This window comes from Anser anser, assembly GCF_964211835.1.
Source record: "Anser anser genome assembly, chromosome: 10".
In the NCBI taxonomy this organism is placed as follows: Eukaryota; Metazoa; Chordata; class Aves; order Anseriformes; family Anatidae; genus Anser; species Anser anser.
The window spans coordinates 212,339-227,432 of NC_139730.1; the positions used below are offsets into that span (position 1 = coordinate 212,339).

The 15,094-nt window shown below is 43.6% G+C and overlaps 1 protein-coding gene across 3 annotated transcripts in view; it reads left to right on the plus strand.

Moving 5' to 3' along the window:
• The window catches only part of MAP1A (microtubule associated protein 1A), a 58,540-nt gene that overhangs the window by 27,088 nt on the left and 16,358 nt on the right, over positions 1-15,094 (plus strand). For all 3 annotated transcript variants that reach the window (XM_083850186.1, XM_083850187.1, XM_083850188.1), the window contains 2 exons: positions 12,968-13,050; positions 13,643-13,783. In XM_083850186.1, the coding sequence (XP_083706312.1) occupies positions 12,968-13,050; positions 13,643-13,783 (224 nt within the window). The remainder of the gene's footprint in view (positions 1-12,967; positions 13,051-13,642; positions 13,784-15,094) is intronic.

The window sequence follows — 15,094 nt, forward strand, 5'->3', positions numbered from 1 at the left end:
AGTAGGGGCTCAGGTTATGAAGTGCAACTTCACTGAGTGAACTCAGTGCAAGGCAGACTGGTGAGAAGCAGTAGCTGAGTTGATCTGTCACCAGTATTGACAGAAGATGTCTCTACTCTTACACAAGCCTCCCTGGCTTCTCTTAAATACTTCTCTTCTCATTGTTGACCAGACAAGCCTTTTATTTGCTGGCAGAATGCACAGGTGGCCTGGAAGCTCTGCACCTTTAAATAACTTCCTGTATCTCTTTCATTGTCACCATACTCCATGCTGTAAATCAAATCCCAGGAATGCAGACCATGTAGAGAATTTATGAAGTGGCAACTAGATCCAAGAGCGCAGTCAAAATACAGCAAGGAAAAATGTTGGCAGAGGACAGCTGCTTCTTCCTCAAACACTGACAGAATACAGCCCTTCTGTGCTTTACCACTGCTGTCACACACAGTCCACAGCTGGTTTCATAAACATGTGTTGAATAGAGATCACATTCAGCATGTCATCTTCAAAACAAGCAGGTGAGAGAGAAGAAAAGCTACTTAGAATGCGACTATTAACCTTAGGGCATAGGAAGGATGTTTGAGGAGTCTAAACAGATGCTAGAAGTCAGGGGCAAAGAGAAGACTTGCTAGAAACTTGGCATCTGGGTGGGCCAACAAGAGGAAATCTCAGAATGATTTGTGTCCTTATTTGTGACAGTTGTCCTCTCCCTGATACGACTAAATTCCCCCTGCCTCAGGCAACTTGCTTACACAAGATCAGCAGTTAACATTTCATATTGATCAGTTGTCCAAAAAATAAACAAAAATCGTGGAGAAACAGGGCAGATCATGAGTTACACCTCCAAGTCAGACCAGTATCAGTCAAATACTTCAAAACTAGGAGAAGGACATAGCGAAGATATGCTATGTTCTGTTTGTAAGAACATGTAGCCTGTTACTCATATTCTTATTAAAATTAAGAAATTGGAAGCTGCCTAGCTCTGCTACTTACAGGAGTCTTTAGCACTGGTATCTGGAATGATGCATCTGCCTCAATGCCAAAGAGTTTTATGGGAGCCTCTTTTCAGGGACTGGTGGCAAATCACAGCTGAAATTCTACTGACAAGGAAAACAAGAAAAATTGATCTGTTTTCCAAAGGGAACATCATTAGTCTGTCAAGGGTTGGTGGAGTGAGGACAACAGATAAGAGGGTGTTTTAAGGTGTTCTTAGGTTTCCTTTTGTGGATTTAGCTGGAGACATTTAAGAAGCTACATCTCCAGCTCCTCACAGCTGAAGATAATGCCCGAATGCGGAGTTGTGTTCTTGATTCATGGGAATGCCTTACACTATTTCACAGCGAAAGAAATGAGGGGAGCTTCAATCAGCAAACAACTCCAAGAAGGAGAGAAGTTTCTCAATGGGAGTTTGAGTCAGCTGAAAGGAACAAAATCTCTCCTGACTGATTCTGCACCTGGCAAACTATACAGAAGTGCTCATCTTACCCATTAACGTAGCTCAGCTGTGGTGTAACTTCCAGTTCAGGGACATTTAACAAACTGTTAGGAACAGTAACTTCTGAAAATAGATACAGCTGTTTCTAAAGTGAACATCTGTTTCTTCAATTAGTGGTTCTAAAATGGCTGAGTTATCAAATTGTTCTTTAGTATAAAAGTGAGACAGTATGTGCAATTGAAAAGCAATGAGATGGTTGCTATGGCTGGCATGGTGTAGAAATAGAAGTTGTCTGGGAGAGGAGCTGTAGATGGCATGAAAATATTAGAGGCAAGATAAGGAATACAGAGGAAAATGATAGGAGGGTGTAGCAAGTACCCAGCACCTCCCATACCTTATAAAAATAAAATAAAAAAAAATCACCTCCTCTTGTTCAGGTGCTGGCTTACCTTCATCGTATTTCCCCAGAAAGTTGTCAGGCATTCTGCACAGTCTGTTCTTATCCTAAAAGCATGAATGAATCTCCTGACAAGCAGTAGTAGCAGTACAGTAAGGTGAGTTATTAAACATCTCTAGCAAGGTCCACAAAAGGAAACCTGAACATTCCTTCCGGCACCTCAGGCCTTTCAGGGTGGGGTGCAATGCCTCCCCCTCTTCTCTGTGTCAGCGCCTCGCATCATGAAGCCCTTGAACTCTAATAGGCTTCAGTGCACGTGGTGTTGTATTCCTGAGTGGATGCTCTTCTACCCTCCGCCCAGCTCCAGTCTAACAAGAATATAAGTAATAATGGTAGATATGCCATATGTACATAAAATTCCCATCAGTCCATGGCTGGGATGTTACCCAAAGCTAAAACCAATACCAGGAAACTTCCACAGCTGTTATCCATGCTAACTGACTGAAGCCAATGTGGGTGTACTTTCAGGTCTGCAGTCCCTACGGCATGCTTTGCTCCATGAAGATATTCAGCTTATCTTCACACTTGCTGCACGCTGCGTTGTGTTTTCCTGTCCTTTGTAATTGTTTATTCAGTTCCTTCAGATGAAGCATCTCCTGTTGCACGTTCATAGGACTCTAGTTCAGTAGTGCCATGATTCTGGTTATATGGCTTGGTATCCTAACATTAAAAATCATAGAACGGCTCACATTGGAAGGAACCTGGAAAGATCATCAGGACCAACTTTTTTTGGGAAAAGAGAAACTAGATGAGATTATCCAACATCCTGTCTAATCACACCTTGAAAGCCTTCAGTGAGGAGCTTCAGCTTCTTGTCTCCTGATGATCAACTGATTTTCATAGTCCTGCTAAAAATATATTTTCCCTTTGCTAATAGTGATTTTTCTCTAGCTAAGAGAACATCACTAGAGAAAATCTCTGAGATAGATCTTTAGATTTAATCCACTGATAAATAAATATTTACCTATTTCTGCAGAGTGTTTGAAGACCTAAAAATAGGAAGTTATGTGAAATAAATCTTTATTGTAGAAAGTTTCAGAATATGAGAGGGAAACCACTTGCTGGTGGACCACAGAGCAGTCTGATGCCAATTCCTTCTTATTCTCAGCTGCTGAATCATGCTAGAAAGCTAAAACTACAGCACTTTTCTCATAATATTTTTATATAATAAGTAATTACTGTACCTGTCACTGTTTACATGTGCTGATAGTGATAGGACAAGGGGGAATAGTTTTAAACTAAGACAGGGGAGATTTAGATTGGAAATTAGGGGAAAGTTTTTCACTCAGAGCGTGGTGAGGCACTGGAATGGGTTGCCCAGGGAGGTTGTGGATGCCCCATCCTGGAGGCATTCAAGGCCAGGCTTGATGCGACTCCGGGCAGCCTGCTCTAGTGGTTGGCAACCCTGCCCAGAGCAAGGGGGTTGAAACTAGATGATCTTTAACGTCCTTTTCAACCCAGGCCATTCTATGGTTCTATGTTGTGAATAGAAGCTGGGGGAGAAGACTCTGGGACAGCCCCTTTCAGATGTGGTCCAACCCATTGAGTTGATAGCACCCTTTGCTCCACTCATCTCTGGAAAAAAAACAAAGAGTTGGACATACCCAGAACTGCTGGGATCTCTACCTTTCTTTAGGCACCTGAATCCAATGATTGGGCACTGCTTTGCACTGCAGCCTCCCACCTAGCACTAAAAATATCTCCTAGTCTTTACTGAGCAGTTTACAACAAGCTCCAGCTTTAGTCTTCACCTGGTTTTTCTGCACTTACACTGCATGAAAATCTCATGTCATCTGACACAATACTACCTTTTAAGGAAAATGAGCAGTAGAGTGGGAAACATCCCCTTGTTCTGGTAAACGCAAACAAGTGGGTCCACTGGCATGTTAGAGATCCTGCTTGAATTCCTGAGCTGGAAGAAATGCACAGATTTAGGATTGCACCAAAGCAAAGAGGTCTCCCTAACCACAGGGCGCTGCCAGTACCAGTGTGCGCTTTGTGTCCCCTGCTGAAATAGCTGTGGCTTGCATAATTGAATAATTATTCCTTAGAGCTGTTGGGTGAGGGAGAAAAGACACTCACTGTACAGTCTGGCATTTGGGACACAGATGTGTCATGATCTGTTCACATCTCTGTGCTAGCGAGTGTTTCAACTACGTATACAAAAGAGGCTAACTTCAGCTGGAGGGACCAAGAGCAGCTCTGGTCTGTCTCTGGCAGACATGGAACCAAACAGAGGTTCATTCATTTCCCGAGGGAGTCAGCCAAGAGCAGACCAGTGGCATCTTCATTTGGGTTCTTTGCCTTCTACAGTACTGCTGGATACAAGGCTCCATGTGCTTCCAGATTCCTTAATACTTCTCTGTGGCAAATCAGGATTGGGATGTAGGCAACACCTTGATTGTGGGCATGGACAATGATGGATTGGAGGGTGTTTTGAGCAGTCAAGAGGAATAAAAAGGTAACTCCGACAGCCTGAAGAGCAAAGTCTCATGGCAAGCAAAAACAAAGAGGTTTAAATTGGCAAAGTTTAGTGACCCTATCGTATCTTCTCAGTCAAAGCATACGCTGAACCCAATACAGCCATTTTTGTTTGAAAAAATAACTGGGAGTCTGGGATTTTATGTGCATAAGTAAGAGTATCCTGCAAATAATTTTCTGAAAACTTTTAAGGGAGAGAAAGAAAAGTAAAAATAACTGACGAATCAGTGCAAGTTTAAGAAAAAAATCTTTATCTGCTTTTATCAATGACTTTAAATGATATTTAATTCTGGCAAATATATTCTGTTGCAATCTAAAAAACTGAATATTTTGCTTTGAAATTAAAAGTTTTTTAAGAACAGTTCATTAGTAAAATGATTGTTTTAATATTGTAGCCAATATGAGCACTACATCAGCTTTGGAATCTAATTTACAGTCTGTGGAAACTAATTGAGACTGTGGGTCATCTTCTCTCTTCAGAATCTGAGGAACTGGCCAAGCTCCTTTCCTTGTGCTTGGGTGATTCAGTTTGGATGTGGGATGTAACTCCAAACATGAAGGTGGCTGCCTCCTACGTGGCTAAGTTCCCAGAAGTGGAAGCGGACTATTTTGCTCATCCAGGCTGATGCTAGCACTTTCTTTGCTCCTGTTTGTCCTCTAAAGGTCAAACCAAAATGAGATATAGCCATTTGCTCTCCATGCCACGTTTGTGGCAGTGGCAGTTACTGCTGGTTGTGTAGGGCCAGGCATTGTTGCACAGATGCTCTACTTACAGCAGCTGCCTCCCTCTGCCAAAAAAATGAACTGTCAGTTTTCTTTAAAATAGAATTTTCCCCAAATCTTTCCTTTCTAGATCCCACTACAAATGTCCACATGCTGTTCAGAATCTCTTCAGCCAATCCATCTGAAAAGGGATTTCTTTTTACATTTGTTGGGGATGCTCCTCTTGGATGTGTTGGGCTCACAGGCAGCAGGATGGGTGTGTGCAAACTTTCCTATTGCTGCTCACATTTCAGTTCATACTGCCAGTGCTGTGGTTGCCCACAGGTTGCCCATGCTTCCGCTCACAACTATGAAAGCACCAAAGCATGTGTCAAGGGTTGATATAGCCCCCTCAGCTGTTACAGCAGGTCAGGGATGTTATTCCTGCAATACAGCAAGGACGCCCAGGTACAGAGATGCACAGCCAGTCGGTAGGTAAGGAGGTGCTGAGCTGTGATTTTGCAGTTGCTGGCTTGTGTACTGGCTGCCAAAGCAATCTTTGTGTTTATTTTTTAATCCCTGAGCCCATCTGACTAGCTGGCAGAGCTTCAAAATCTCCTCCAGCCAGAGCTGGTCCTACGAGCTGTATGCTGCTCAATCTGCATGCTGGAGGAAACAGCTTCAGCAGCTGCGTGCCCTGCAGGTGGTGGTTTTAGGACATTGCTTCCAACAAGAGTGCACTCGCTCTTCTCCCTCGCTGCTAAACAATGCAGGGCTTCCTTGGTCTTGTTGGTATGGTGGGTCTGTATTGCAGTAGGAGGTAGGAAGATGTTTTTGCACAGAGGGGATAAGAAGCGGGATCCTGCTCAGTAATCTGTCTCTCTTCCAAGGAGCTGTAGCTTGCTGCACTCATTACAGTGTTGGAGTGTTTGTGAGGAAGACAAGGGAGGTAAAGAGGAATAAATAATATTCCCTGGATGGGGGAGAGTTGGTTTCTATGTGGTCAGATGAACAGCCTGCATTCTCTGTATGCCGAGGTCCTGCTAGCTCTGTAGTGCAGACTTTGCATGTTCCCATCAGATACTTTTCCAGGCTAAACAGTCCCAGCTCTCTCAGCCCTTCTCTCATCAGAGAGGTGCCTGTGTCCTTTAATCATTTTTGTGGTCCTTATGTGCATTTTGTTTGTTAAGGTTTGGTGTACCAGTCAGAACATCATGGCTAACTTTAGCACAGGCTCCCTTGAAAGATGCCTCTGTAGTGCTCTGGCCTAGGTGATTGTATTTTACAAAGATGAGAACCTGGGTACACTGGCCTGACAGTTGGTCTCTTATTTCAGGCCAGTGAGTTGTAGCTGTAGTTTCTCCAGTTCTCATCAACAGAATAATAAGACCTCTGAGATTTGGTGTTCTGAAAGATTACAGCAAATGACAGGCAGCAGCCCTTGCAGCTATACTTGTTAGCCCTTCAGATCAGCCCAGAAATTATTATTCAGCTACAGTTTTTTATAGGTGCTTTCAATTAGAGTGGCATTGCACATTACATACAAGGATCTCTGTTGGCAGCAAGAGCAACTTTTCTGCCTCCAGGGCCATCTGTCTGCTTCTGGGATCATCTCTGTATTTGACATTCTGCTTGTCACATAGTGACCCGAGAGCACTGTCCTTTGTTTTAGCCTAGACTGATCTTCCTGCATAGTCCTTTTTGCTTCACTGCTGATCACTAAAAACAGTGTCAGGTCCTTCATTCTCTCACAGTATGTCTGTTTGCATACGTAGACAGCTGTGGATGGGTAATTCACACCAAAATCTATATGGCTTTGCTCATCACTTGCTTTCCTCCAACAAAACGAAATAAAGTCTACATCCAATGGGCCACATAAGCTATACATACTCTTAAAACAAACAAAAAACTTTTCTCCCTCATCAGTCATGATCCTCAAATGCAGCCTGCAAATTCTGAAATGCTCCTTAGTATTAGCTTTAGAAGTTCCTCTGCTATTGCCTAGAAAAGCTGTTGTTCATCACTTCTGGGACATTAATGTATAATGCTTCCCTGGACAGTTCCTGCTGACTTCCATTCAGGAGGCGACTGCCCTATAGAAAAAGAGCTTTATGCTTGCTATCTGTGGTCCTTCAAGATGAAAGTGGCATTGCTTCTGCACAATAGTAAGTATTCTGATCTATGTAGAGGAGGAGAATACCCCTCTCTGAACTTTCAGTGAAGTCATGAACGAGGCATTTATATAGAAAATCTTTACATATCATATACCGCAAGCAGTTTGTGCAGGTAAAAAGCAACTAATACCATGAGTCAAAAACTAGTTAAGAGACAGAAAACAAATATATGGCCAGGTTTGTGCAATATGAAGGGGTACAAGAACAAGAAGTGCAAGGGCTTCATGATTTCCTACTAAATATAAAGTTGATCAATACAGCAATGACCAGAAAAGGGTTTGGAATGAACACGGGGGTGGATCAATTTACAGATGATTCAGTTACTTATATCTAGAAATGACTGTGAGGAACTTATGCAACTAAACTGTACAGTCATCATGATGTGACATTAAATTTATTGTCAAAAAATGCAAGATCAAGTACACTGGAAAAGTTAAACCTTCCAAACTCCTTGTAAGAGCTCAGTTAATTGCATTATGGCAGGATGAAATTTGGATGTCACTGTATACCCCTAACTGAAAATCTTTATTTGATGCAAAGTTAATGTCAGGTTACGCTATGATGCATAAAAAAAATAAGATAGGGAATAATACAGAAAATACAATAATTCCACCCTGTGATTTTTTTGTGTTCCTTCTTGTTCTGATACTTGCACTCTTACTTATCATAAGGGCCGTAGCAGAACTAGAAGAGTTTCAAGATTTAGTGACAGTGGGATGAGAAACTCTAGAGAAACTCTCCTTTTAAGAAACAGATAGCAAAGACTAGGGCATTTCTGCCTTGGTGGGGATATAATAGATAGAAACATTCTCTGGAAGTGCACAGGCATTGTGGTTACTGCAGTAATTAGAGTGTGCCGTAGCACACAAAGTGAAGATTCATGTGAAAGGGGGATTTCAGTGTTAATTAAATTTATTCCCAGAAATACTGGGGGAGAGGAGATTTTGTTTAATGTATGCAGCAGGTGAGCATGGTTTGAGAGGGCTGAGCAGGGATGGGGATCCATGTTCAGAATGCACCTGGAGATCTGTGGTCCTCGACCTGTGCTCAGGTGTTTGTGCCGGGCAAGTTGAAGACAGCAATTTTCATGAGCCTGAGAAGGATAGTCCTCATACTGTAAATGTATTTAAAGGTTTTCCCTATTTGCAGTGAGATTTCCAGGCATGCATTTCACCATGCTAGGGCTCTAGTAAGGACCATGGCTATGACCCAAACAGTGTGCTTTCAATCACTGCCTGCAATGTAAGTCACACTGTTACTCATTTCTGTTGCAAGTAATTTTTGTTAGTAAGAAGAAGGATACCGGTCAATGTGTTTAAATCTTGTGCAGGCCTGTACAGAGGGAGCTGCCAGCAAAAGGCTCCTCAGACTGATGAGCATTTGGATTCAAAGAGGCTTTGGAATGACTGGCATTCCCTTAGCTGCAAAGCCTGCAGCCACTTGGCTGTAGGTCTGAAAGGAGTTCAGGAGAAAAAGCCTGTGGGCCATACTCCACAGTCTGCTTTGTCAGACTTTTCTGCCAGTGTTGTGGCCCAGCACAAATATGCTGTCTTCCTGGCCTGTTCTCTTCCTTTTGCCTCTTACTGGCCTTGTTCTACCGTGGTGCTGTCTCTGAGCAGCCGAGGCACAGTTTCCTCTTCCTGCTGAGTTCTCATCTGACTAGTGAGATACTGTTTGTAAAATTATTTCCAGACCCAAGAGATACCGTTTGTTCTAGAAGCCCATCCTAGTTATAGGCTTGCTTTCAGCTGATGTTTCCTTTTCCGATTTGTTTTGAGTGTCTAAGAAAACTACTATAAAACAAGTTAAGCAAAATTTTACCTAAAATAAAGTTTTTCTTTTCCTATTCTTTTAAAAGAATGTTGGTATTCTTTCCTATTTTCTTCCCCTCTTTTATCGGTAGGACAGTGAATTCTAAACTCCTGGTTCACATATTGGCCAGCTGTAGGAGAACCTCTCATCAGTTTGGCATCAAGGTTCCTGTTCCTGGTGAAATCCTAGGTCAGTTCATTTCCAAAAAGAGCTGCAGTAATTGATTTTTACAGGTTTGCTGCGTGCATTCCTGCCTTAGGAATGTTCCTCTGGATGTCGAGTCCAAGCCAGATCAGCAAGTCCCTGAGTGGCAGCAATTACTGATCTGTCTTTTCAGAGATACAAAGGGGAAACAACACTGATGATTGAAGTAGGACCTTGAGCCCTGCTCCTCCCAGTAAACTTCTCTGAAAAGGGTCCTGCTGTATCTTGGGCAGTCACCTGATGTCAGCACAGAACCATCATGGCAGGGGAGCCAAAGAAAGTATCACCCTTCTGGCTGTCCCAGCAGCATGTCTCGTGTGAGACACTGTTCTGCCAGTAGAAAAAAACATAGTTGGGCCAAAGGAAGGGTGCTGCAGCAACAGAGGAATAGTGGTGCTGCAGGGCTGGCCAAGCACCCCTTCTCTCCCTTAAAGAAACTTTTGTTTCTGCAGGCTGACACATGCTGACAGTACCTGGCAGTCCAGCGCCAGCCGTGTGCAGCTGCCACAGCCCAGCCTTTGTTCCATCCTGGGCAGGGGTGCTGCTGTCGCCAAGCAGGGCCCGGGGCGCTGGCTCCGAGGGGCTGACAGGCCAGGGGGGTGGCCGTGTGCCACCCCACTCACAGCACGCGGTTCAGCCGAGAGCATGTGTGCTGGTCTGATTTCTCTCTGAATTAAGTGGGAGAACCATGTTGGGTTTTGGTGTGCATGCATGTGTACAGTGATTCAATGTTTCTGGAATGGGCTTGTCTATATGGTTATGCTCCTGTATCCTTCTGAGAACCAGTTGCTGCAATTGGAGAAAGGGAATCCACCCAAGAGTGGGTCAGGAGCAAAGCTCTGGAGGACTGCACTGCTTCACAAGGTCACAGAATTGTAGGTTGGAAGGGACCTCTTGAGATCACCTACTCTGATCCTACCTACTCAACAGGGTCAGCTACAGTGGGTTTCCCAGGACTGTGTCCCGTTGGGTTTTGAGTGTCTCCAAGGATGGAGACTCCAAAACCTCTCTGTACAATCTGTTCCAGTGTCTGACCACCCTCATGGTAAAAAAGTGTTTTTTTTTGTGTTCAGACGGAGTTGCATGTGTCTCAGTTTGTGCCCATTGCCTCTTATCCTGTCACTGGGCACTACTAAGAGGAGCCTGGCTCCATCTTCTTCATTCCCTACCATCGGGTATTTATAAATATTGATAAGTTCCCCATCCTGCCTCTTCCTCCCCCCCTATTCTTTTCCAGCCTAAACAGTCTTATCGTTCTCAGCCTCTCATACAAAAACATTTCAATCCCTTAATCATCTTCGTGGCCCTTCATGAGACTCAGTACTTCGCCATTCTTACCATCCATCTGCCAGCAGCTGCTGGCTTCACAGCTTGAGCTCTTCTATTTCTTTCAAGCATGAAGGGGACTGCCCCTCTGTGGGATGGGAGGATGTGAGCAGACTGCTAACCAGCCATGCTTTGTTTACCAGTCTCAGCAGTGACAGCTCAGCTGCTTGGGTTTGAATGACAGAAATGGCAGAAAGCAGCAGTATTTTAATGCCTGTTAGTCCTGCAGACGGGCCCCTTTCCCTCTACGACTGGCATTGTCCATTACAGAGCCCTTAGGCTGGCATTGCCTCTGCAGCACCTTGGTACCTGGTGCCACGTGTTGGCACCAGTGACTACTCTCTGGGCCTGACAAGCACAAGAAAGAGACTACTGGCCTTGGTTCTCTACACCAAGTTGTGTTCTCCAAGTGATGTGGATAACAACTGCCAAAAAGGTCTCTATAAGCAGGAAGGTGGTAAAAGTTGAAGCCTGGGGAATGGGATTGTTTAGGTTTCCATTTTTCAACCGTAGGTCTGGGACAGAGTGGAGTAGATTGCTTCTGCACTGAGCAGCATGAGTGGAGGCCCTGGTGTGGGGTGAGCTGTGCAAAAACATCACAATGCAGTCAGTGAGGAAACCAGGTACTCTTTGTGTTCACTGATGGGATCTAAGCAATGCCAAAGTATCATCAGTGCCTTTACAGTTACTCTTACTTTAAGATAAGAGTACGATGAGTGGATGAGTGTTTTTTTTGGCTGCAGTGCATGCCCCAGACACTTCCTGGGCCCTTCTCATATGCTCCACCTGCCACCCCCCATACCACTCGCCATGGGCTCACTTGCAGAATCCCTTCTTTGTGCAGGGGCTTGTTTTCCAGTCTGGCAGAAATGCCTCTGAGCTGAGTGCAGACATTTCTGTTGCACAGTGATTGGTTTTGTTTCAGTCTGGAGGGACCATTTCAGACAAACTGAAAAAAATACAAGTTCACAAAGCAGCTAGAGAAGCAGAATATAAAAAATTCCGCTCAGAGCTTAAAGCCTCTCTCATTTTGGTCTGAAAGATGCATTCAGGGCATTTCTAGCTGGTTTATACTTAATTGCTGGCAGTAAAACATCCCAGTAAACTGAGTTTGGTTAAAGCTGTGCTAAATATTTGCCTTCCTCTGAATTCTTTCGTTTTGTGTCCTTTTGGTACCTTTCTTTGAAACACCAGTTTCATCATGTTCTTTTAGAAGGATTGCGATCTGCCCAGAAAGAGATGATGGGAAGCTGTGGACTAAAGAGGGTGGGAAGAACAACACTGACAGAGAGCAGTAGATGTATGGAAGATGAAGGATTAAAACTATCTGAGAAGCTAAACCCTATGAATTATACATTTCAACAGTTAAGTTCTAAGTGTCTGGCTTGTAGAGTGGATGTAATATCCAGAGAGAGGTATTTGCAAAGGCCATAATCCAAAAAACTGTATACCACCTGCAATGTCACAGGAAATTCTGCAAGGAGGGTCCTTTACATAATCCCACTTCACAGAGTTGTTTGACAAAGGTACAAAAAGATATCGCTAACCTTTCATTTCAGGATAGCAGGCGCTTACTACCGTTCTTTCTAAAAAAAATGAATAGGGCCCAGGCATTATGTCAATATTTTGTGAAATTTCCATGTAATGCCCACATCAAGTTGAGCACACAAAGTGTTGTTTTACACTACTAGGCGCTTGTTTGCTCTTTGGCTCTTCCCTTTCTGCCTACATACAGAGCAGATTCTCATCTGGGTGCCTGTTTGTGACTCTCACAGAAGGAAGACAGAAGAGCAAGCATTCTAGATAGCTCCCATAGCAGCAGTTCACATCTAGGAGTGCAGGTTTAAAGAAAAAAAAAATACTAAGGAAAAAAAAGCTCACTTAGAATGACAAGAGTTTTGGTATCGGTGCTGCATGACAATAGTGAAGGGTGACTTGGCACCGAGCTTCTTGGCACCAACTGGCTTACAAAGGCCTGTGATGACTAAGGCTTGGACAGTATCCATATATACCTCTTCATGGTCGCTGCAGTGACGGAAGATACTTCTGTCTGGATGGGATAATCAGTCTGTGCCAGTCTGTGTGGGGCACAGCTGTCTGGCACAAGCAGGCATCTTGATACGTCTGGCACCGTGGACTTCAGAACATGTTGAGTTCAGTTGCAGAGAGTGCTGATCCAGAGCTAGGATTTTTTCCTTGTTACCAGAAAGGGCTTGCTTTGGTCTGTCAGACCCAATTAATAAATTGGGTCTAGAACGTAAGTTGAAGCCTTGCAATCAAAGCCATGCTGAACTGGAATTTTAGAAGCTAAAACATTAGTAGACAAGACCCTTTCTTACCAACTTCTCCCTTCTCGTTTATTTTCTTGCTTCTCCCCAGGCCAAAGAACCCTCCATCACCGGAGTGATACCCTGGAGACAGTGATCCTGGTAAATCCCAATGTGGACAGCATCGTGTCTGAGGTAAGGACACTGTGTTTTCTCCACATCAGATCTCTGGCCTGTGCTTGACTTAGAGAGCCATGATTATCACACTTCGCACCTTCTTGACCACGCTGCTGGTCTGCTTCAAGGTGTGGTGAGGTTACTAAGCATTCTGGTCATGCCAGTAAGATATACGCTATAACCAGTATTATTTGGCACAATTTACTGCTAGACAAAGAAAGACGCAAGAATGTATGGTTCCTTGTGTGCCAGCCCTATGGCAATTAGCTGCTTCCTGGAAGAATTAGTGCCTATTGCTTGATATTAACTATTTCTCAGGAGCTTGTAGAGCTTCCTAGCAAACATTTTCTCTTGAAACTAGCCTACTTTCCTAATGTGAATTATGATGTAATGTGGAGCTGTGTCAGGCAGGCAGTTGCATCGTCTTCCCTTTTCAGAAACCTACTCTCCTGTATATAGAAAACTTACATTTTGGCTATTTGTAAATGAGTAAATATCACCTGGAAGTTTTTGACTCTCCATGTGGTTGTGTTTCTGGGTACTGGTGAAGAATATAGATAACTTTTTGACTGCAAATCAAATTAATGACAACACTGTCTCATGGCAACAGGTTCACTCACTGTTGTGTGATTCATCAGCCCACAAACTACTGATCTTCTGTGGTCAGAGCTCAGACCAGGAAGGAGACTTGATCCTGCAGACGGGGACCTTCACTTACCAGAAGTTTGCAGAGATACTTTCAGACCCAGAGGTGAGCATGAGCAGTAAGCCAGGATGTCTCTTCCTGTTCCCAAAGTGCATGACAGAGCACTGGAACAGGTTGCCCAGAGCATCTGTGGATGTCCCATCATTGGAAGTGTTCAAAGTTGGGTTCAATGGGGCTTTCAGCAACCTGATCTGGTGATGTCCCATGTCCATGGCAGGGAAGTTGGGCTGGATGTTCTTTAAGGTTCCTTCCCACCTCAACCATTCTATGACTCTATGAACTCCAGGAAAATAATTGCACATTGTAAATAACTCATGGTGTAGTCGTGGGCATCTTGCTTTAATTCCCTGGCTTAAGTTTTCCAAAACGAAAGGCATGGGTGATGCCACCTTTAAGTGCACAGCTTGAGACATCCCTCCAGACCAACTCTGCAGTGGGCAGACGCTTAAAATTTCTTAATGCAGGTTTTAAAATATGTGCAGGTGACTTAAAAATAACGTCCAATGGAGGTCATTGTCAACCTAGTAAATGTAGGTATTTCTCTTCATTTCACAATCCGTCTAGTGAGCATAAGCTGTTCTTAAGGTTCAGTGTGTTCATTGGGGGGGGTGTATAACTACATACAGAAAAAAAGTGACAGAGAAAGCCTTGAATTCATTGCATAAAGATGACACGGGAATGACTAAATGATGAATAAGTAACTACAAATGTAGTTATTTAATCGTACAATTGCAAAATCATTCAGGTTGGAAGGGAACTTGAGAGGTTTGTAGTCCAACCTCTTGCTTAAAGTGGGTTCAGCAATAAATTTAGACATGATTGCTCAGGACTTTGTCCAGTATGGTCCTGAAGACTGTATAGGATGTCTCTTAACCTTGGATCTCTTGCTTATTATCTTGGCTAGCTTTACTGTAGCTTTCCTCAGAGGCCTTAAGCTTTCTTACTACTGGAGCTCACTGCAAACACATATAGGCTTCTTCAGGTTTTGATAAGCCCAGCTTCCACTGGTGATTGTGTGATAGACGTTTAGAATGCCTCCACTGGATTGAATGTGCAGTTGCTGCAGGAATGGTTCATTGATTAGTTTGACCATGGGTAACATTGCTGCTGTAATTACATCAGGAAATCTGAATGCCTTCAGTTATTTTAGGTTGATTGTTTGAGAATATAATGCAAAGGAGGAATGTTCCAACCTCATTCCAGATTCTTAGGAAGTTGGAGTTGTAATGCTTCTTTGCTCAGGATATTTTTTGCACAGCTCTAAGGAGCCTTGAAAGTGATATCTACCTTAGCTCTACTTACTAATCATGTATCACGTCCCCAGCCCCATCGGAGATGGAGTCCTGACTTTTTAAA